The sequence below is a fragment of the Nematolebias whitei genome, chromosome 12 (assembly GCF_014905685.2).
Source record: "Nematolebias whitei isolate Nwh7 chromosome 12, NemWhi1, whole genome shotgun sequence".
NCBI classification, from domain to species: domain Eukaryota; kingdom Metazoa; phylum Chordata; class Actinopteri; order Cyprinodontiformes; family Rivulidae; genus Nematolebias; species Nematolebias whitei.
The window spans coordinates 24697108-24720566 of NC_056509.1; the positions used below are offsets into that span (position 1 = coordinate 24697108).

The 23459-nt window shown below is 43.5% G+C and overlaps 1 protein-coding gene across 1 annotated transcript; it reads left to right on the forward strand.

Annotated features, from left to right (window-relative positions):
* The first annotated feature begins 579 nt into the window (after nt 1-579).
* Nucleotides 580-21396, forward strand: gzf1 (GDNF-inducible zinc finger protein 1). Its single transcript, XM_037685107.1, has 8 exons — nt 580-660; nt 5647-6501; nt 16636-16825; nt 16923-17089; nt 17911-18005; nt 18166-18333; nt 18419-18576; nt 21085-21396. The coding sequence occupies exons 2-8, from the start codon at nt 5651-5653 to the stop codon at nt 21394-21396; spliced, it is 1941 nt and encodes a 646-aa protein (XP_037541035.1). The 5' UTR covers nt 580-660; nt 5647-5650.
* The last annotated feature ends 2063 nt before the right edge of the window (nt 21397-23459 follow it).

Consider the following 23459-nt stretch of genomic DNA (forward strand, 5'->3'; position numbering starts at 1 on the left):
AGTAGCTGAAATAGCAGAAAAAGGCTGAAAGGGACATAACGAGTTGAAATTAACATAAAGAAGCGTATTGTTTTTGTACTATTAGTGCTTAGCATATTTTTTTGTTTAACGTTTTTCTTAGTTCATGTCTTAGATCTTATTACTGTTTTTCTTTTACATTTTATACTTTTCTTGTATGTAGTGTGGGACACTGTACACAATTTCATTCCACCACATGGCTTCATCCAAGGCGGCAAATACCACGGAAAAGCTTGAATTTATCTGAAAACATTTTGAAGGATGTAAAATGAGCAAAATTAATTTTCTGTGAGGGAAAAAAAGTGGCAGAAAAGGCTAAATATTTTAAAAAGCTAAAGTTTTAGTCCTGAAGGAGCCGAATGTTTGATTTATGATTTGTTGAAATAGCACAAAAATCGTGGAACGAGAAAGATGCCGAAAAACGTACGGAAGAAAAATGGATCACAATAAGTGCGAATGTTTCATAAGCATTCACAAAATATAAACAAACTAAATAGTTTGTGCTCTTTAACGAACATCCGCGTCACCGGATGTCGCCTCTGTGTTGAGCGCGAGCGGGAGAGCTCTGTGCGCTGTTCCTACCGGAAGTACCTCCCGCTGATCGGTCCGTTTGTTTACGGCTGTAATTTTAGCGAGTTTACGGTAAGAAAACTTGCTTGGTGTTGTTTAGTTATCTGTCTGTCACACGGTCATCCATCCACTGTGTTGCAGTGCTGGAGTCTGGCTTTCTAACACGGTTCCTGCATTTATTTGTTTATTGTTGACTGTAATTTAGCCTCGATGCTACTACTGTTGTTAGCATTCAGAGCTAGTAGTAGCTAGTTTGATTTAAATGACGTGTTTGTTAAAGCTCCGTGCAAACACTCTGACATTAAAAACTTACTCATATGATTGTGCAAATGTAAAAGTTTTCACACAAAAATAAATAATAAGGGCTTTTCTCGAGTCAGCTGCAAAGGCAGAGTTCATCTGAGCAAAAATACAGTAAAACACCTTATCTGATTCTGAAAGTACATTAACAGCAGGCAGATTTAATTATAATTATTAATATAATCTTTAAAAGTGGTTTCCAGGTTTTTTGATGGTCTTCGCCGTTTTTCTTTATACTGCTTCATCTGGTGGGGCAGAGAGTCAGAGATTTATTTGTCATTCGCATCTCATGTGATGGAACGAAATTATGTACTCAGGGGCCCATTTACATCCAACAATAAATTATAAAAGAAAAACAGTAATGAGATCTAAGATACGAACTAAGAAAAACATCAACTAGGGTAATCCGGGTCGATCCAGGCCGAAATGGCAGCTCTAGTCCAGGGTGTACCCCGTCCCTCGCACAGTGATTGCTGGATATGGGCACTGGTGACCCCCGTGACCCAAAATGGAAGAAGCGGGTAAAGATAATGGATGGATGGTATTTTCCCATTCCAAGCAGTTTTCTTACATAAAAACAAATAATTTCCAGTGCAAAAGAACAGTTTCAAACCAGTGACACGTCAGTATCTAATGCTCACTGCTACACACTGAGGACCTTTTCACTGAACAGTTTTTCTTCAGAAACATCAACATGTCTGCTTTCTCTGGACACAAACAAGCCCACTCCTGGCTGATGGTGTCTCCAGCAGTAGGAAATGTTCACTCTGAGGGTGCGGATGATGATTGTTGCACACACAGATACTGTACCTGGTTGCCAGTTTGACAGCACTGGCATAGTGTCTTTCACATTCCACCAGCAGGTCACTGGATTCACTGAGGTTCGGGTTGATGCAGACTTCTGCACCTCTGTGTCTTTGCCTGAATCTTCTCTGTGGTTCTCTGAGGTTTAGGGCTCTGATCATCTCCCTAATTGACATTAGAACACAAAACATCAACAATAACATGGTTGTGTTCTTATTGCTCAAAAACGTTATCTAGGCTGAGAAATAAAAGCTTAACTGGTCAACATTATCCTTTACAGTTTAACTTACCTCCACCATGCAGCCTCCACTGTAGAAAAATGCAGCAAAACTTTTAACAACAAAGTTTGTGACTGTCCTGTGGCCCTCATCTCACTTTTCTTTTGTCTGTCTCTGTCCTCACATCAGGGTCAGAGGCTCCTGTGAGGAGAACATTAACATAAACAGTGAACATTAGGTGAACTGTTTAAGCAGCTGATCCAATGGATGAGCACATTTTTACAAGCTAAGCTTCATCATCTGATACTGTCAATCTTTAGTTAGCTTTTGATTTTAGCTAGCTACATATATACCCATAAAATAAATTTACACACCAATATCTTACAGTTTGTGTTACATGGATCTTAGTTTTTCTCACCGCGATGCACGTATTAAGTTGCGGTAACGTTAAGAAACGTAAACTTACCAGCTGAAATCCCAGACACGGCGCCGTCCTCAGTGCGAAGCGGAGTCGAGTCGTGGAGATGTTGAATCAGGCCGTTCAGGCTCTAACACCCACAGGCTGACTTAAATGCTGAGGGGAGGACGACTGCGGTCCTTTCTCTTTGCAGTCAAACACGGAGCAACTTCATGCTCTTAAATTGATTCCATGCACGGTCAGGTGCTTCACCAAATTAGTCGTGTTGCTGACACATGCAACTAGTTCACAACACAGATAGTATGACAAGCCATTATCACCATTAATAGCCACAAGTGGCTATTTGTGGCTATTAATGGTTATAATTGCTTGCCATAACTACATGTGACCCCCGTCTGTGGGTGTAACCACATATTTGTTTTTCCTGTTTTTTTTCCTGCACGCTGCAAGTTGCTGCACTGGCATTGGCTGTAACGTTACACGTGGTTTCAGTCACGTGTAACGTTACAGCCAATCACTGAAAATTGACACCGAAAGACAAGGCATATTTTGATACGTATACTAACCGAAGCAGTTCTGTCTATACCATAAAAGAACTGAAGTTCAGTACTTATAATAATAATAATAATATTAATAATATTTGGCCTAAACACAATTACATTAAGCGAAACTGGAAGAGGTGGGACCAGTGGAAAACATGAAATATTGCTGATTGGATGACGGGGTGTTTGAACCTCCCACCTTTCTCACCTCTTCCGGCTTTGCTTAATGTATTTGTGTTGTTTCAAATGTGTTTTTTTTAAATGTAATTGTTTTGTTTGTTTGTTTGTTTTTTTGCATTTGTGCGTTTATTTTGTAGTTGTGGTTTAAACTTCAGGGCCACCGTACTTTTGTAAATGAGTCCTCGTGACTCAATGAGACTAACCTGTATAAAGATTGAATGAACATACAAACAACAGAGCCCTGGAGAACCCGCTTGTTCAGCTGAGACTCATGCTGTGGGGTACGTCATGGATCCGTGGGGAGTTTGGCAGCTGATGTGCTTCTCAGTCCTGTCTCAGGAGAACGCTGAAGATGTTTGTTTGTTTAAACAATTTAAAACATGACAGTGATGTCACTGTTTAAAGGAAACAATTGCTCAATAAATTAGTAAAATGCAACTTGTTGTGTTTGGGTTCTTTCATCTAAGGTAGACATGGTGTGACCCATGGACTGGTTTTGATTTTTTGTTTTTACTGTAACTGACCTTCAAAAGAGCTAGAAACAGGGACTCAGCAGCTGATCCTCCATAGAAAAATTATAGGGACTACAGACCATGTATTATTTGTTTTGTGCCTTTTAGTGAAGGTTTTTGTTTGGATTAAGACAATAAATGTCTCTATTTCACCACAGATGAACAGTTCCTGTTGCCATATCTTTTTAAATAAAACTGCACAACACAAAGTAACTTAATCAGGGATGAGTAGAAGATCATATCAAATTCAAGGTATTTCCTAAAAATTAAATGAAAAACAGGAGCAGGACAGGAGTGGGAGTGATTCTGAACAGGAGCAGGAGTCATGTTACCAGGAGTGGGACAGAACAGGATTATTTTTTTACTCTGGACCAGGATTGGGACAGGACAGGATTTTTTTTTTTGTGGGACCAGGACAGGAGTGAAAATCCACTCCTGTGTCATCCTCTAGTTCTGAGTTGATTAACTGGCAGAAAGCATCAGAGCTTCCTCTTTGATATAGACCCTTTTGGAGATGCAAAGTCTATCTTTCTCAGGAAGGAGAGTTGAGGGGGTTAATTACCATACAGTCTTTGTGTCTCTGAGGCCAGGATCAGGACGCAGACTCATCCTGACGTAAATTAGCAAAGAGGGGGTGTATGAGTTTAGTTACCGTGTCTCTGAGGGCAGGTTATGGACTTCTGAGGGACAGGATGTCCTGAATCATCCTGACTCGCCTTTATGAATCGTAGAACACTACAGATGTAACTAGGACCCTGTGTACACAATTTCGTTCCATCTCGTGTATAACATGCGATGTGAATAGCAATAAAGAACCTTGACCTTGGCATAGATTCCCACACTGTCTTTAATATCAAAGCCTCTGTCACAATGTCCCTGGGTAATAATTAGAAGAGAAGGCCACAGCTTTCTGTCATGCACTTGTCTGATGCACGTCCACCCTATCCCTTGGCAAGAAAAGAAAGGCAAAGGTATTAGACAGAGTTTTATGTAACACATTAAAAAGATGACAAAGATGCTGAACAGGTAGATCAAGTCTAAGATGCATTAGTGTAAGTAGAACCATAATGAAATTGTGAGTTTTTTTATGCTAGCAGAAAAGACAGTGCTAAACAATGATAAGATGACAAAGCTAGGAAGTCCTGTATAATATTTGACTTTTTTTTTTATGTCATCCTTTTAAAAATTATTTGTCCAGCTGTTTTTTTATTCAGCTCTGACCTGAGCTCCCTGTTCTCCTTTAACAGACAATTTATTTCTGCTCTTCTTTGTTCACACAACTGACGTATTTGTCACCTTTTTGCTGCTAGTTTGTGTTCCTCTTCCCCATCTGCAGTCTCACTGAGCTCCTCTCCTGGGGTTTCACCCATTTCATAAGGCGGCTTGTCTTGAAGAGGACATCAGAACACAGATCAGTATTACTACTGTAAAAGTGATCACACTAGAAACTTTAAACAGTTTATTTCACAATAATCCAGAGGTCCACTCTGTCTAAACAAGGACTACGCTACATACAAAATATAAACCCGACCTAAACTAGGTTGACCCACTTCTGTGAACTAAACATGAACTAAACATGAACTAAACATGAACTAAACATGTGTACACCTGGACAAAATTATGGCACAACACCAGAAAGTCAAATTTAGACACTCACCAGAATAGAAATGTCTGGAACAAACTTGCAGGTATCTTGGGATGCTGGAGAAAGTTGTATCAGGACATCTCACCTCTGATATTAAAGCCATTCATCCCCTTTTTGTTTGGTCCCTCGTGTTGTTTCCAGGCAAGAAAACAATGAAACGAAAATCCGTTTTCGATTTTTTTTTCACCATTCCGGTCATGTGACCGGACATTACATCCAATAATGCAACAAGTTTGGACCATGGCTAAATTGTTTTAACCTACTTGGAATTAAAAATTTAATTGAGAAAGCTTTATTTTCGAGGACACTAAAGATGGTGATCCCATCCCATCGGCCACCGCGCCACAGACACAGTGACGTCACGTTCTAAAGCTCTATTCAAGCTATTTTGAAAGGAGTGTTTAACCAACATATCCTCTCTGTGTGTTTTTCTCAGCAGTACAATGGGGGTCCAAGTGCACAAGCTCACATCAAATTCATATCATAAAAACATTCTAACTTCTCTGCATCATCTCAGGATCCAAGGACAGTTGTGTGATGTTACAGTGCAGGTGGACTACCAGGGAGATGTTCAGGAGTTTCATGCCCACCAGGTGATACTTGCTGCATCCAGCGGCTACTTCAAGAAAATCCTTTTGTCCCAGAATGCAACCAAAGAGAAATTATTACTCTCAAACATGCAGTCCAATGATTTCTCCAAGTTTTTGGAATTTGTGTACTCTGGGAAGATCGAAGTTGCTCAAGATAAGATCGGTGATGTCCAAGCAGTGGCACAGATATTGGATTGTGAGAGTCTATCAGAGATTTGCGCTGAAGCCTTAAGCACTCTAGTTCCACAAAAACCCAGAGAGAGAAGAACATGTGCCTCAAAACCCAAACCTCAAGCTGCTTCAGGTAGCACTAAAAAGGGAGAAAAGACAAAAGGCTGTAAAATGGTTCATAAGCCTCGTCATTACTCTTCAAATGAGAATCTTCACAGTGAAAAACAAGTTGAGACAAAAAGCGCTGAGGAGAGTGAGAACGGGACTGAAGACGCCACTCTGCCAAATGAAAAGGAAGAAAAGGAAGAGACCTCACTGCTGGAAAATTTATCTGACGAACGGGGATGTGACGAGATGCAGAGTATTGACCCCTTGTTTGTACTGGACGCTGAGGAAGAGGAGGAGGAGGAAGAAGAAGAAGAAGAAGAAGAACAGTTTAAGAGGAAACAAAAAAAAACATCCAGGGCCAAGTTCCTGTGTAACAAGTGCATGCAGACTTTCCACAATGAGAAAAGCTACATGAAACATATCAGGTAATGTTTCTCCTGGGCTTTACTGATCATCATTGTAGTTCCATGACGTGTAGGACTGTATACCGAATCGTGGTTCTTTTATAGCACTGACCGTACTGCGTCAGTCGGTGTATGGAGTGAAACGTCACTCTTTTTTTCAGAGTCAAATTTCGGTATCGGCTGTAACGTGTCATGTTGTTTCAGCACGCCGGCAGGTAAAATGCAGACATATGACAAACAGACTATGTGTTTACACCCAGAGTTGTATAGAGCTGCCCTACAGCTTGTATGTCCATGGTGCTTGTTACGCTCACAGACGGGGTTCATGTGTGCAGTGCGTGTTTTCGACAACACACGCAACTTTCTGCTTATGAGCAGAAAGTTGCTCCATGTTTTTCTGCAAGGAGAGTGAAGGACAGCAGCCTCCCCTCCTCCTCTCAGCATTAATGTCAGCCTGTGTGTGTTAGAGAGCATGAACGGCCTGAATCAACATTCCACGACCGGATTCCTCTTCATCCAAGAACTCCGAGGACGGAGCTGTGTCTGGGATTTCAGCTGGTAAGTTTACGTTTGTTAATGTTACTGCAGCTTAACACATACATTGCAGTGAATTAAACTACAATCCATGTAATACTAACTTTAAGATATAAGTGTGTAAATTTATTTTACCTACGTAGCTAGCTAAACTCAGAAGCTAACTAAAGATTGACAGTAACAGATGTAGCTTAGCTTGTAAAACTGCTCATTCATTGGATCAGCTGCTTAAACAGTTCAGCTAATGTTCACTGTTTATGTTCTCCTCACAGGAGCCTCTGACCCTGATGTGAGGAGGACAGACAAAAGAAAAGCAAGATGGGGGGGGGAGGGGGGCACATGACAGTCACAAACTTTGTTGTTAAAAGTTGGCTACCTTTTTCTACAGTGGAGGCTGCATGTTGGAGGTAAGTAAACTTTAAAGGATATTGTTGACCAGTTAAACTTTTATTTCTCAGCCTAGATAATGATTTTTGAGCAATAATAACACAACCATGTTATTGTTGATGTTTTGTGTTCTAATGTCAATTAGGGAGATAAGAGCCCTAAACCCCAGAGAAGATTCAGGCAGAGACACAGAGGTGCAGAAGTCTGCCATCAACCCTAACCTCAGTAAATCCAGTGACCTGTTGGTTGGGTGTGAGGGACAATATGTCAGTGCTATCAAACTTGACAGCCAGGTATCTGTGTGTGCCACAAGCATCATCCACACCCTCAGAGTGAATACTTCCTACTGCTGGAGTCACCATCAGCCAGGAGCAGGCTTGTTTATGTCAAGAGAAAGCAGACATGCTGATTTTTCTGAATAAAAACTGTTAAGTGAAAAGGTCCTCATTGTGTAGCAGTGAACATTAGACACTGACATGTCACTTGTTGTTTGCAACTGTTCTTTTGAACTGGAAATTATTTGTTTATTTTTATGTAAGAAAACTGCTTGGAATAGAAATACCAAAGTTAAAAAATAAAACTCACAATTTGTACTGTAATGTGTAACGTAATTTTATTCTTGTTAGTATTAATAGTAATTACAAAATTGGTTCCGAAAAAAGAACCGTCCAGGAACTGACAGCAAAGTGAAGGTACCGACACCGGTACAGATATTGATTTTTTTTTTATAAAGGTACCCAGTCCTAATGACATGTGCATGAGGAGTCCAGTTGGTCAATAAACCAGCTAGTTATAAGCTCATTTTCAGAATTAAAATTAATTTACTTTGTGCCATTTCCTTCTGTAAAGCTCCTTAGTCATTTGTTATTTTAATAATAATTTAAATCGACAAAATTTGGTGATTTTAATGTATAATTTGTATAAACACTTCAGGAGAAAGCAATGTTAAAGCTGCTGCCAGTGGCTCATTATGATCACCATGGTAACCACACACACCTATGTCTTTCACTCCCAGGAATTAGGCAGAAATGCAGAGTAGAAAGTAAGTCTCAAACAGTCACTGAATTCCTGAAATGACAGAAATGTCTTGTTTCCACACATGCACATTTTTATACTTGTTGTATGTAGGAGTTCAGTTAAAATTTAAAATTCACCTCCAGTTTTGAATAGAAAAATTTGTGCTTTGATACAATGGAAGTCCATGAGAGTTTGGATGTGTGCACTCAGGGGATTTGAGAGAAAACAAGTCATCGTGATGGGAGACACACTGACAGAAGATGTCAGGGTTTTGAGATAAACTGTATAAAAAGTGTGAAAACTGTGGGGAATAAGAAATGTTTGCTGGCAAAACATTTGAAAAGTTTAGGTTAGAAAGTGACCAAAATAACTTTTTCTTTGGCCTTTACCAAGCTTTAGAAATCAGGACAGCCTATGGCCGATAAACACCTCCTTTTTTTGTCTTGTAAAATGGAACGCTTTTTAAACAGTGTTGTGGAAAAAACAATCTTTAACTAAATTTTTTTACAAAATTTGTAGTTTATGTTGGTCAAGAAAGACAAATTACCATAGCCCAAATCTCCGGAATCACTTAAGCACTTTGACAACAGTTACTGTTTTAAATGTGCTATTCAGATTCAGATTTGTTTTATTATTGCCATTGTCAATGAACAGGAGTCACAGACTAGCAACTTGCTTCGGCATAAAGGTGCATATAAAATATAAAAGATAAAAGAAAACAAATGTACACCAACCAATACAATACAATACAATACAATACTCAGAAAAAAAGTGCAAATGGAGTAGTGCAGTTAAAATACAGTGATAAAGTGACCAAAGCAGAGTTATACAATAATGGGATTATGAGTGTTCAAGAGTCCGACGACAAAGGGGAAGAAACTGTTCTTATGGCGGGAGGTTCTGGTCCGAATGGACCGAAGCCTCCTGCCCGAGGGGAGTTGTTTAAAGAGTTCATGTGCAGGGTGAGAAAGGTCAGCTATAATCTGACCTGCTCGCCCCACAGTCCTGGAGATGTACAGGTCATGGATAGATGGGAGGCTACAGTCTATTACCTTCTCAGCAGAGAGCACAATGCACTGCAATCGATTTCTGTCCCTGGCAGTGGCTCCGGTGTACCACACTGTGATGGAGGAGCAGAGGATGGACTCAATAATGGCTGTGTAGAATTGCCCCATCAGCTTGGCTGGCAGCTTGGCTTTCCTCAGCTTTCGCAGGAAGTGCATCCTCTGCTGAGCCTTCTTGATGAGGGAGCTGATGTTCAGCTCCCACTTGAGGTCCTGGGTGATGGTGGTGTCGAGAAACCGATAACAGTCCACAGTGATGATGGGGGTATCATTAAGGGTGAGGGGGGGCAGAGGGGCTGTGGCTTTCCTGAAATCCACAATCATCTCCACTGTCTTCTGGGCATTAAGCTCCAGGTTGTTGTCGCTGCACCAGGTCACCAGCCGGTCCACCTCCCTCCTGTAGGCAAACTCATCACCATCTGAGATGAGGCCAATGAGGGTGGTGTCGTCCACAAACTTAATAAGTTTTACGGAGTCATGGTTGGAGGTGCAGCAGTTTGTGTACAGGGAGAAGAGCAGAGGGGAGAGTACACAGCCCTGTGGAGATCCTGTGCTTAAAGTCAGAGTGTCCGAGATAACTTTCCCCAGCCGTACGCACTGACTCCAGTGTGTTAGAAAGTTTGTGATCCACCTGCAGGTGGTGTCAGTTACATGGAGCAGAGAAAGCTTGTCCCAGAGCAGAGTGGGAAGGATGGTGTTAAATGCAGAGCTGAAGTCCACAAACAGGATCCTAGCGTAGGTTCCTGGGGAGTCCAGATGCTGCAGGGTGAAGTGGAGGGCCAGGTTTATGTCATCATCTACAGACCTGTTGGCTTGAGCTACAGGAATCTGTTTGTTGTAGCAATTGTTGCATCTATTAAATACATATAACAGATTATCATATGGCAGATTATCATTTGAAGTATCAATTATCAGATGAATAATTTATCTATTTTTAGAGAGCTCAAAGGTCAGTCACATAATCACACTCAAGTTGAACATTTGGTAGTCAAATTTCTACAAACTAAGAAAGATGTCTGAGCTATAAGTTCCAAAGGGGGCTAGGTTTTCTTACATTAATTTATTCAACCTTTATTTATACAGGTTAATCCCACTGAGCCTCAGGGACTCATTTACGAGAGAACTGATTCTAACAAAGAGTGATGACAACGTTGGTTACGTACTGTAACCCCAGATTCTATGAGTATAGGCGCAGCCCTTTAAGGCTATCGCTAGTGGGTTTATCCCTTCGCGTGCAGCGCAGCACTGAAAACTTTAGTCCGCGCCCACTGGCTGTTTTGGCCCCACCCCCGGTCCATATAAATTACGGTAAGACCGGGCCATCGGCTCCCAAATAGCTTTTTTCTTCAGCCATTTAGGAACCAGTGAGGCCCAGAGCTTAAAGGGCTGCACCTATACTCATAGAATCTGGGGTTACAGTACGTAACCAACGTTCTATTTCGTATAGGCTTCACCCTTTAAGGCTATTGCTAGTGGGTTAAAGGCGAAGCAGGATGTAGTTTATGCCTCAATGGATCCATTTAGACGCAAACATGAAGCACCTGCTTGCACAAAAAAAACCCATTTCATCACTCAACCTTCTGTGTGCGTAATTACGTGCTGCGTAATTACACGCTCCATGCACAGGAGCGCACCGGAGAACAGATTTCTGGTGAGGAAAAAGGCTGAGATAGCAGACCTGCTGCTGTGAATAGGAACAACCGAGGTTACGAATTATAACAGTGTAACAATGAACAGAGCAGGCCAACAGCTCCCCAGGGTGAACCGATTAATAACAATAAAATCAGCAGTCATGAACTTGTGACTGATAATAATATCTCACACTGCGACTGCATGCAGGCAGGTGTGAACTCAAAAGTGAGGCTCCATGAAACAAATAATAATCATACTGTCAGAACCCTGAGAACAGAATGGGTCATGGAGAAAGTAGAAACATCACGTAGATAAAAACGAATAATTGAACACGGCGATGCCCAGGCAGTCGCCATACAAATATCCTCCACAGTCATCCCTCCATGCAAATCTGTGGAGGATGAAAACCCTCTGTAGGAATGCACTGAGATTCTTTGGAGGATCCAGCCCAGATGATCTGTAAGCTTCAGAAGTAGCCTCACACAACCAGTGTGAAAGTCGCTGGGTGGATAGAGGGCGTCTTGAAGAGCTGTCCCTGTAATGCACAAACAGATGCTGAGAGCGGCGCAGTGTGGCCGTATGCACCACGTAACACGAAAGTGCACACATGGGACAGAGGAGGTGAGATATTGCTTCCTCCTCAGAATTATGAGGAGGAGGATAAAACCCATCCAAGGTTATCACTCTTGATCTGATTGAGCTTGTGATGCTTTTCAGAGCAGGGTTAAGACGCAGTATAGCTGAACTGCCGTCCACTTGAATTCTGAGACATGAGGGAGCAATAGAGAGAGCAGATAAATCACTCACTCTCTTTGCCGACGTCAGAGCTAACAGCAGGGCTGTTTTAAATAACAGAAATTTAAGTGAAAACTGATCTAAAGGCTCAAAAGGAACTTTGATCAGAATGCGCAGGACCATCATTAGGTCCCACTGTGGAGCTAGTGGACGTGACAGGTCTGTGTCTCCGTACACCTTTCAGAAAAACGCTTCATCAGCGGGTGGTTAAAAACTGTTCTGTCACCAAAAAAACCTCATGACAGGAAGAAGTAGCTGCAGCATAAGTTTTAATTGTGCTGAATGCTAAATTTTTGTCCATCAGTTTCTGTAGAAATGACAGCACGCCACCTAGTGGACATGAGATGGCTTCCACGCCTTTCTCTATGCACCAGCGCTGAAAAAACTGTCCACTTGATGTGTACAGCGCTGTGGTGGAAGCGACTTGTGCGCCTTGAATCGTATGCACCACATCCTGTGGGAGGCCCATCTTTTCTAAACAGATCCGTTCAGCGGCCAGACCCAAAGGTGCTGACCTATTCTGAGTAACTCCTGATCGCTCTTCCTGCCTGGAGGAGAGCGTCCTCCATCCACAGCAGTTTCCACGGCCGACCCGATATCAGTCGCTGCAGATTTGGGAACCACGGAGTGCTCGGGAGCTACGAGGATGACTGACAGTTCTTCCTCCCGGACCCTGTCCAGGGTCTGTGCTGTCAGCAGGACTGGAGGGAACGCATAAAGGAGCATTTTTGGCCACGGGCTGTGAGCGAAGGCATCCACTCTTAACGGTTGGTCGTCTCGTGAGCTCAGTGAGAACCATAATTGACACTGGGCGTTCTCCCGTGTGGCGGACAGATCCACTGCTGCTCTTCCGAACCTGCTCCAAATCCGAGAGATCAGCTCGGGATAGAGGCTCCAGTCTCTGTGGCGGGGACCGCCCCTCGACATTATGTCCGCTCTCCTGTTCAGGACGCCGGGAATGTACATTGCTCTGATGGAGAGCAGGTTTTTGTGTGCCCAACACAGCAGCTGTCTCGCGATGCATAACAGTTGGGCTGAGCGCACGCCTCCCTGACGGTTTATGTAAGCTGCCGCCTCTTTGTTATCTATGTGGATCAGAACATGCTGATCCCGCAGCTGGGAGGTAAAATGCTCAGTCACGTTTCAGACCATGAAAACATTCTAGCACATTTATGTGAAGCGACATGTGGTCCAGCCACTGTGCTCCCACTGCCTGGGACAGACACATTCCTTCCCAGCCTGACAGGGACGCACGCGTCTGTGAAAACTGAGACGTGTGATGTAGGCCTGCTGATGGGAACTCCCTCTGGCAGAATAAGGGGGTTTCCCCACTGATTCAGATTGGTTCTCATGGAGTGAGCACAGAGATAATCCGGTCTCTTCTGGCGCACAGGATCTATGCGCAGGTGGGCAAACCATCTCTGAAGGCGTCTCATGTGAAGTAGGTCCAGCGGAACCATGACATGAGCCGCTGACTTCATCCCCAGGAGTCACATGACCGAGAGAGCTGTTACTACACTGCAGGATTTGACACGGCAGAGCTGAGCTGACATATCTTTGACTCTCGGCTGTGATAAACGGGCTCTCGTGGTTGAGTTTAGCTCCACTCCCAGATAAACAATCATCTGGGATGGGCGAACTGAACTTTTTTCCAGTTTATACAAAAACCCAGGTTTAACAGGTGTAACACTAGCGTTTGGTCTGCGCAGCTGCTTCTACTTGGACTGATCTAATAAAAGCAGATCGTCCAGATAAAAACGAATTCTCATTCCTTCCATGTGTAACTGTTACAGAGACGTCTCCACACATTTTGAGAATGTGCGTGGGGCGAGGGAATAACCGAACGGTAGCCTGTTGTACTGATACGGAATACCCTGGAGGAGAAATGCCGGAATTTCCTGTGTTTCGGAATGATGGAAATGTAAAAATATGCATCCTTCAGATCTATGGAGGTGAACCAGTCATTCTGGTGAACGTTCTCCAGCAGCTGCTTGATTGTCAGCATGTGAAATTGTCTCTTCATGATTGATTTGTTGAACATGGACAGGTCGAGAATGGGTCTCATCCCTCCGATTTTTTTTCGGAACCAGGAAGTAGTGGGAGGAAAACCCCATGTTTTCCTCTCCGTAGGGAACTCTGGAAATCATGTTTTTTTTAATCAAGAATTTCTGAACTTCTGACAGTAGAGACGATCTCAGTTCTGGAGATGATAGAACCATCTCTATAATCCTTCTGAATGGTGGGGGTTGAGCTGCGAAACTGCAGCGTGTAACCCCTGCTGATCAGATGGCCCGTCCACCTGTCCAGGGAACACACTCGTTGCCACTCTGAGTAATGCTCAGAGAGAGGGCACGCGTTTTGTGTTGTGTCATGTTTCTCATGGACGTCAACCAGACTAAAAAAACCCTTACTGCCGTCACCCGCTCCGGAGATTCTCCAGGGGGAACTCAAGGGGGGCTCTGACAGAAAAGGGCTGTATGTGTGCCTCTGTGCTAAGCCCAGATTGCAGTCTCACGTTAGAGCTGAGGTGAGCCGGCGCACACTGAGAGGAGGTGTGAGCGTTTTCTGAGTGAGACGCCATTTCGGTGGAGGCTGCAGTTGTCGTGGAGAAACACGCTTACTCCCGCTGCGCGGTGAGTGGGCAGAAACAGCAGAAAATAAAAACGGGTTCTGGCTAAGAGCGAGGGATTTTACCGAACTCGGTCTGCTGAAAAAACATAATTTTTAGCTGACGTGGCAGACGATTGTTTTGTGATATTTACCGAACTGCGGTGCATTTTAAAACGCTGTTTAGAGGTTACCGGCTCGTTCTGTGTGGGGAATATGTGAAGAGAGGCAGCTGTGAGATCAGTTGATCTGACAGTCAAGCTGAAATCAGATGAAGCTTTACTTTCAGAGATGTTTCTGTTTTATTTCAAAACATACAACATCAAAAAAACACGCACATTCCTCTCAAGGAGCTGTTCCCTGGTGGAGGGGGCCGGCGGAGGAGTGGCGCGTGAAGTCGCTGCCACAGCTGTGAAGCGCCTCTGCTGCTGTTGCTGGCCGAGGCGGTCCCTCCAGCAGCCGGAGGGGTGGGAGGAGGACTGTGACGTCACCAGATGGTGTACCATCTCTGAGACCTCCTCGGACCTCTGCAATTTCTCAAGGATGGTTCTGAAGTTGGCCCCGAACAGTGCCTCTGGGGTGATGGGGCCCTCCAGCAGGTCTCTCTGCAGCCTCTTGGACAAGGATGGCGAGAGGCGGAGCCAGGTGGTCCTCTGGATCATGGTCATCCAGGCGGCGATGCGGGACAGGCAGACCGCAGAGGTGGCGCACATGTTTAAGATGATATCAGCGGCTTTACAGAGAGGGCTCTTTGTCTCCTCCAACAGGTCTGCTTCCTCCAGCCGGGGCGGAGCCAAACCTTCCCGTTGGAGGGAGGCGAGGGATGGAAAGTCCCTTTGTGTCAGCAGCCTCCTGGATTATGTCGGGCAGCTCCGAGAGGAGGGCGCCGACAGCTGGGAGCTGTGTGGTCGCCGACGTGGGAAGACCCGAGGTGGCCGAGCATTCGCTCGGCCGCTCTTCTTCCGTCGCTATGGTCTCCAGGAGGGGAGGGGAAGCGAGGCTGTTTCCAGCATTGCCTTTCTCGGAGGAATCATTCGATTCACTGTGCGACTCTGCATCAAAGATAGGCGGTGGCGTCGTCCTGTGCGTAGTGTCCCGCCACGGAAAAACACTCAGCAGAGCTGCTGCCCGCATCGCCTTTTTCGAGGGAATCATCTGATTCACCATGCGGAAAACACATTAGAAAAGGCGATGGCGTCGTCCAGTGAGTAGCGGCCCGTTACGGAAAAACACTCCTCGGCACTTACCTTGAACAAGGCTGCTCGTCTCTGCTTCTCCTTGGAGTGGGGGAATAGCCCACAGGGATGGCAGGAAGTCGGCATGGCAGAGATCCAGGCATCTTTCGCAAAAGTTGTGCCAGTCAAAGCTGGACATCTTTTCCTTCTTCGTTCTTCTGACAGTGCTAGCTAGTTGGCTGAAGAAAAAATGGGAGCCAATTGCCCGGTCTATTTATACGGACCGGGGGTGGGGCCTACACAGCCGGTGGGCGCGGACTAAAGTTTTCAGTGCTGCGCTGTGCGTGAAGGGATAAACCCACTAGCGATAGCCTTAAAGGACGAGGCCTATACGAAATAGAACAGTGGAAAACAAAGACAATAATAGACAGTCATAAAGGATGTGTACAAATTGATTTTTTTTTTTTACAAGTGGAAATAAAATGGTATTTAAAAGAAAATGTAACAAAACATAAACAGCTAGGACTGTAAGGCGATGTACAAAACTAAAATTAAGAACATACAGTATCTGCATTGGTTTTTCCCAGGAACTTAACAGATGTTTAAATTCACTTAGAGAGGTCAAGGTCGAGAGCTTCAGATCTTTTTGCAAGATATTCCAAGAAACAGGAGCAGAGTAGGAGAAGGCCCTTTTGCCTAGTTCAGTCTGCACTGAGGGAACACTGCATGTAATAATGTCCTGAGAGCGCACGCTGTACCTGCATTCACGCAGTGACATGGAGGAGATGTAAGAAGGCAACAAACCAAGAAGTGATTTAAAGATGAAACTACATACATACAATACAATACAAAATACTTACATGTTTGTCAATTAATATCAAGAGAACTCTTTATGCTTATTGGCACACCTAATTAAATAAACTTTTTTTTCTTCTTTTTGCCAGTACTTACCATGGAGAGACAGCAGATGTACCGGTAATCTATTGCTGTGAATTCTGCCAGCAAACGTTTGCTAACTGCAAGAACCTGAAGCTCCACGTAAAATACGTTCACAGCACTGAGAGACTTTTTGAGTGTGACATTTGTGCAAAGACCTTTAAACGAAAGAAGGATGTCGCCCACCATAAGAGACAGGTGAAGTGTAAATCTTTGCATGCTTCCTTTTTGTTTTCTCAAAGTCATACGCTTGGGGAATTTTCACAGAGAAATTTAAAGCAGAAATTTGTCCCAGGTGCATGAACAAAAACAACAATACATGTGCCCTGAGTGTGGAAAGACGCTCAGCTCCAAAGCTACATTGTTGGTGCACAAGAGGACGCACACGGGCATCAAACCCTACGAGTGCACCAAGTGTCAGGCCAGATTCACCCAGAAGTCTGCCCTCAATAGGCATCAAAGGTAAACTGTTCTTTGTCACTTGAACCTGCTGCTTTGTCACAACACAAGTTGAACATTTCTTCTTCTGCCTTTTTCTTAAGCCTTAATAAAACAGGTGGTAGTATTGTGAGGTGAAAGCTTAAGGATATTATTGGTAATTGTTTTACCCCTTGGAGATATTTTCAGCAAACTACAAAATAATACCGTTTTATTTATATTTAAACAGTTGTAGATATTTCCTGATGCATGCTCAATAATCCAGGTAGAAAAATCCAAAAAAGTTAAATCTGGTCCTCTGGACATTCAAAAAAAAAAAAGCAAAAAAATTGTTGCTTTGTAGATATTTATTTCACATTAATATAATATAATATATATAAAGTGGGGGCAGCACGGTGGCGCAACTGGTAGAGCTGCTGCCTCCCAGCGAGCAGGTCCCTGGTTCAAAAAACCCCGGTCCAGGGGCCTTTCTGGGTGGAGTTTGCATGTTCTCTCCGTGCATGCGTGGGTTTTCTCCGGGTACTCCGGTTTCCTCCCACAGTCCAAAAACATGCATGTTAGGCTGATTGGTAACTCTAAATTGTCCCTAGGTGTGAGTGAGAGAGTGAATGGTTGTTTGTCTCGTTTGTCTCTGTGTGGCTCTGTGATGGACTTGCGACCCGTCCAGGGTGTACCCCGCCCCTCGCACAGTGATTGCTGGACATGGGCACCAGCGACCCCCGTGACCCCCCGTGACCCAAAATGGAATAAGCGGGTAAAGAAAATGGATGGATGGATGGATATATAAAGTGTATCCTAATGAGTGACATAGTTGAGATCTAAATATCTTGTTTTATCCTGTATAGGACACACACCGGAGAGAGACCATTTGCATGTAATGAATGTGATGCCCGCTTCACTGAGAAGCGCAAGTTGGCCTATCACAAGAGAACACACTCAGGTTAAAGAGATTTTAGTATTCTTTGATGAGAATGTTAAAAAATTGTATTTGTTACATTTCTTCTTGCTGTAGCACAATCAAAACAATAAATACTGAAACATAAGAAGGTAGCTATCTACTAAGCATTAATCTTTTCTTTTTTTTTTTTTTTTTCTTTTAGGATTAAAGCCCTTCACGTGTGACACCTGTGGGAAAAATTTTACGTCTAAAGAATACCTTAAACACCACTTAAACATCCACACTGGCTCCAAGCCTTTTAAGTGTGACACTTGTGAAAGAAGCTTTGGTCAGAGGAACTCCCTCAGAGAGCATTTAAAAATACATACAGGTAAGACATTTACTTTTATATGTTTAAGTGTACTTTTAAGTTATTGACTTCCTCCTGGTAACAATAAAACAAACTTGTTCTGTAGGTGAGCGTCCGTACAAATGTACAGTATGTGATAAACAGTTCACTCAGCTCAGCGCACTCCAGCGGCACCAACGGATCCACACGGGAGAGAAACCTTTCATGTGTGCTCTCTGTAAACGAACTTTTACTGACCTGTCCACCTTTCGCAGGCACACTTTGGTGAGTTGGTGTTTTTTACTCTAGTACTATAACAATGAATGGTATTTTGTACTCTAGGCAGTACAATAGCACAATTGGTAGAGCTGCCACCTCTCAGCGAGCAGGTCACCTCAGTTCAAATCCTGGCCGGGAGCCTTTCTGGGTGGAGTTTGCATGTTCTCTCCGTGCATGCATGGGTTTTTCCCGGATATTACGGTTTTCTCCCACAGACCAAAAACATGCACGTTAGGCTAATTGGTAGGGCTGGGTACCTTTCTAAAAAAAATCTGTACCGGTGTCAGTACCTTCACTTTGCTGTCGGTTCCTGGACGGTTCTTTTTTCGGTACCAATTTTGTAATTAATATTAATTCTAACAAAAAGAAAATTATGTTGCATATTACAGTACAGTACAGTTTTATATTTTAACTTGGGTGTTTTTCTATTCCAAGCAGTTTTCTTACATAAAAATAAACTAATAATTTTCAGGTCAAAAGAACAGTTTCAAACCAGTGACACGTCAGTGTCTAATGCTCACTGCTATACACTGAGGACCTTTTCACTTAACAGTTTTTCTTCAGAAAAATCAACATGTCTGCTTTCTCTGGACACAAACAAGCCCGCTCCTGGCTGATGGTGTCTCCAGCAGTAGAAAATTGTTGCACACACAGATACCTGGTTGCCAAGTCTGATAGCAATGGCATTATGTCCCTCACATTCCACCAGCAGGTCACTGGATTCACTGAGGTTAGGGTTGATACAGACTTCTGTAGCTCTGTGCCTCTTCCTGAATCTTCTCTGTGGTTCTCTGGGGTTTAGGGATCTTACCATTTCCCTAATTGATATGAGAACACAAAACATCAACAATAACATGGTTGTGTTATTATTGCTCAAAAAAACATTATCTAGGCTGAGAAATAAAAGCTTAACTGTCAACATTATCCTTTAAAGTTTACTTACCTCCAACATGGAGCCTCCACTATAGTTAAAAGCAGCAAACTTTTGACAGCAAAGTTTGTAACTGTCCTGTGGCCCCCACCTCACTTTTCTTTTGTCTGTCCTCCTCACATCAAGGTCAGAACCTCCTGTGAGGAGAACATAAACTTACAAGCTAAGCTTTATTTGTTACTGTCAGACTTTAGTTAGCTTCTGATTTTAACTAGCTACATAGATAGCCATAAAATAAATTTACGCACAAATATCTTAAAGTTAGCGTTACATGGATTCTAGTTTAATTCACCGCGATGCACGTATTAAGCTGCAGTAACATTAACAAACGTAAACTTACCAGCTAAAATCCCAGACACAGCTCTGTCCTCTGAGTTCTTTGATGAAGAGGAGTCCGGTCGCGGAGATAATGAATCATGTCGTTCAACACTCACAGGCTGACTTTAATGCTGAGGGGGGGGGGCTGCTGTCCTTATCGCTCCTTGCAGAAAAACACGGAGCAACTTTCTGCTCATAAATTGAAGCCGTTTGACAACACACGCGCTGCACACGTGAACCCCATCTGTGGGCAGTAGGGGTTGAACGAGTATATAAATTTTAAACTCGACATTAACATAATAAAACCCGAGTAGAACTCGAGTATTTGATGATGTCTTAGATCTCAAGATACAAAAATAAATAAATAAATAAAACCGCAAAAAAAGGTAATTATGTACCAAAAAAAAAAGACCAACAAAACATTGGGAGTGTATATTATGCTCCTACCATTTATCATACTGCAAATAAGTCACAGGAAAAACTAAACTATTAGTTATTATTATTATTAAACTGCAAACGTGAAGAAACATGCAGCACGTCAAAAACGAAACTTAAACCGAAACTGGTTCTGGTTCGGTGGATTGGACCCAGTGTTACACCATACTCTGTGACCTGCAACAGTGCAACACCGCCCCCTACGTCATACGGTGGTCACATAATATGATGTCACTACAGATACCCGACCTTACATTTTTCACCTCGATAGATGCCCTAGCAATCGATGTGTAGATTACTCGAGTACTCTGTTAATGCCCTAGTGGGCAGCACCAACTTCACAGTCATACATTATACATAGATTAGGTACGGCAGCTCTATACAGCTCTGGGTGTAAATACGTAGTCTGTTTGTCATATGTCTGGTGTTTTACCTGCCTGCGTGCTGAAACCACGTGACACGTTCCAGCCAATACCAAAACTTGACACCGAAAAAAGAGTGACATTTCAATCCATACACCGACCGGTGCAGTTTGGTCAGTGCTATAAAATAACCTTGGTTCGGTACTCAGCCCTATTTATTGGTAACTTTAAATTGTCTCTAGGTGGGAGTGTGCGTGTGTGTGTGCGCATGTGTGTGTGTGTGTGTGGATGGATGGATGGATAGATGGAGTTTGACTTGGGTAGAAGTAGTACCCCTTTAAAACAAGGGAACTATTTATGCCATTACTGCTTTGACATAGTGAATACTAGTGCATGTTTATTATTAGCTAATTGCACAACAAGCCATCATACTGTTGTTAAAATGGCACCATCTTGTTTAAATTTAAGGTTCATGATGTAGAAGCTCCATGGAAGACCTACCTGGTGACGTTGAAGGGAAATATTGAGGAAAAGAAGCCAAGGTCTCCCACTGATGAAAATGCAGAACAAGCAGAACCATGGAAGAAAACTAGCGAAAGTCCAAGTGCTGAGAGAGCTGCTCCTGCTGTTTCTACTCCTGCTACCAGTTCTGCTTGTGGTGCTGGTACTACCCAAACTGAAACAACTGTGGTTCCAACTGAGTTGGTCACTCTCCCATCTGACTGGACCAGTCATGGAGCCATTGCTCTGGTCAGCCATGGCGTTCTTGGTGATATCTAGAGTTGCACTCGGGTCCAAAAAATCTGACCCGACCGACTCCAGCCTGCAGCCATCATCTCCGAACCCCACCTGATCTGACAAATTAACAGTGATTACAGGTCCAAACCGAACCCCCCCCCCCCCCCCCCCCGACATTTTTAATTAAGCTTTGACTACTTATACCACTGACTATTATTAACGGTTGGCGGACGCGCGTGGCTAAGTAAAGGGGGCAGAAGAACGGAGTTGAGGAGCTATCAAAGCACGTTAAATGCTTCCCCTGCTTATGACTACATTGGACCCTGCTCTGGCATGTCGGATATTTTGTGATCTCACCTGTTAGGGTCGTTGGCCACGTGCGCCCACTGAGTGCAGCGGCTGAATGAAAGTCCATTTGGGCTGATGGCTCGCTGGCAGTAGACCATCTGAAGCTTTTTTTTTCTTTTTTTTTACAAAAACCAAAAACAGGACCTGCCAGCAATTGTGATAGGTTCGAACAAGCTGTTGATCCAACACCTATTAACCATGTTGCTAAAATATGAACTATTTACAGTTAAAAAAAAATCGATACAATCGTTGAGAGACTTCAGATATGGGAGGAAAAGAAAGAGAAAAAGACAAAGAACAGGGCAAGCGTAACAAAAAAGCCAAGGTCTATTAGTTAAAAGTTAGGCGGGCTTGCACTGATCTCGCTGTTGGGGTATGGTCTCGTTGGCGCCGCTTGCGAGGTTAAGCCCAGCTGACAAGGTGACCTATTCCTGCGTGGGAGCTGTCTCCTGGAAAATGGTGACCACTTCTTCAACATCCTTTGTACTCGACCCCAAGTTGGTAACCGCACCCTTTGCCACTGTATTTGCTCTTTGAGCCCCTATTTCCACCCCCAGGCGGAAAAACCTGGATGCAGACATATTGGTAATGGCCCCATACACTGATGGTCGGCTCGAGGGCACTGGCGATTCCCAGGGCAGTTGCATAGAGATTCGGATAGGTGCCGGGACTGTACCCTATGGCATCTGGGGTATTAATAAATTGAAGGAAGGGCACCTCAGCTCCTTTGGCCTTGTAAAGTTCCAGTAAGTGGAGAAAGGTCAGAATCTCTGCGGAAAGAGCATTCAGCCCCAGGACGGGGAGCTAATCAGAACTAAATAATGGGTTATCAGGTAAATTCCGGTCATCCCGGTATTTCGAATAAATTGTGCCCTCTGGTTTATTGCTGATGCAATCTCTCTGCCTGTGGTCCCGACTCTCTCGCACTCCATTATGAGATGCACCATCCCAGAACGGAGGTTGTAGGATGAGTTGATCACTTGGCACATCTCAACTGCGAGCCTTGGTCCCATAAGAATAGAATAGAATAGAATAGAATAGAATAGAATAGAATAGAATAGAATAGAATAGAATAGAATAGAATAGAAACAGCCTTTATTGTCCCACGGATGGGAAATTCCAGTGTATCAGCAGCAACAGATAAAAAGATTAAAAGATTTAAAGATTTCACACAAAAGTTCCTAAATGTTAATAAACAACACAATATATAAGAAATAAGATAAACAGTATCAATAATAATGTTCAATATGTATTGGAACATTGAGAATGGCAGACTATTTACAGTACAGTATTATAGGCAGAGTGTGTGTTTTAGCAGTGGTCAGCATGTATTTAATCCTTATTGGGTTTGTTGGGAGCAGTGATGGTTGTAGAGTCTAACAGCTGCTGGGAGGAAGGACCTGCGGTAACGCTCCTTTGTGCATTTAGGATGCAGTAATCCGTCACTGAACGAGCTCTCCAGTTCAGCAACAGCTTCATGCATGGGGTGGGAGACGTTGTCCAGCAATGATGTTATTTTTGCTAGAGTCCTTCTGTCTCCCACCACCTGTACTGGGTCGAGGGGGCGTCCAAGCACAGAGCTGGCCTTCTTGATGAGCTTATCTAGCTTCTTCTTCTCAGCAGATGATAAGCTGCTGCTCCAACACACAACACCATAGAAGATGGTTGATGCCACTACCGAGTCAAAGAAGGTCTTCAGGAGCACCCCCTGCACTCCAAAAGACCTCAGTCTCCTCAGCAGGTAGAGTCTGCTCTGG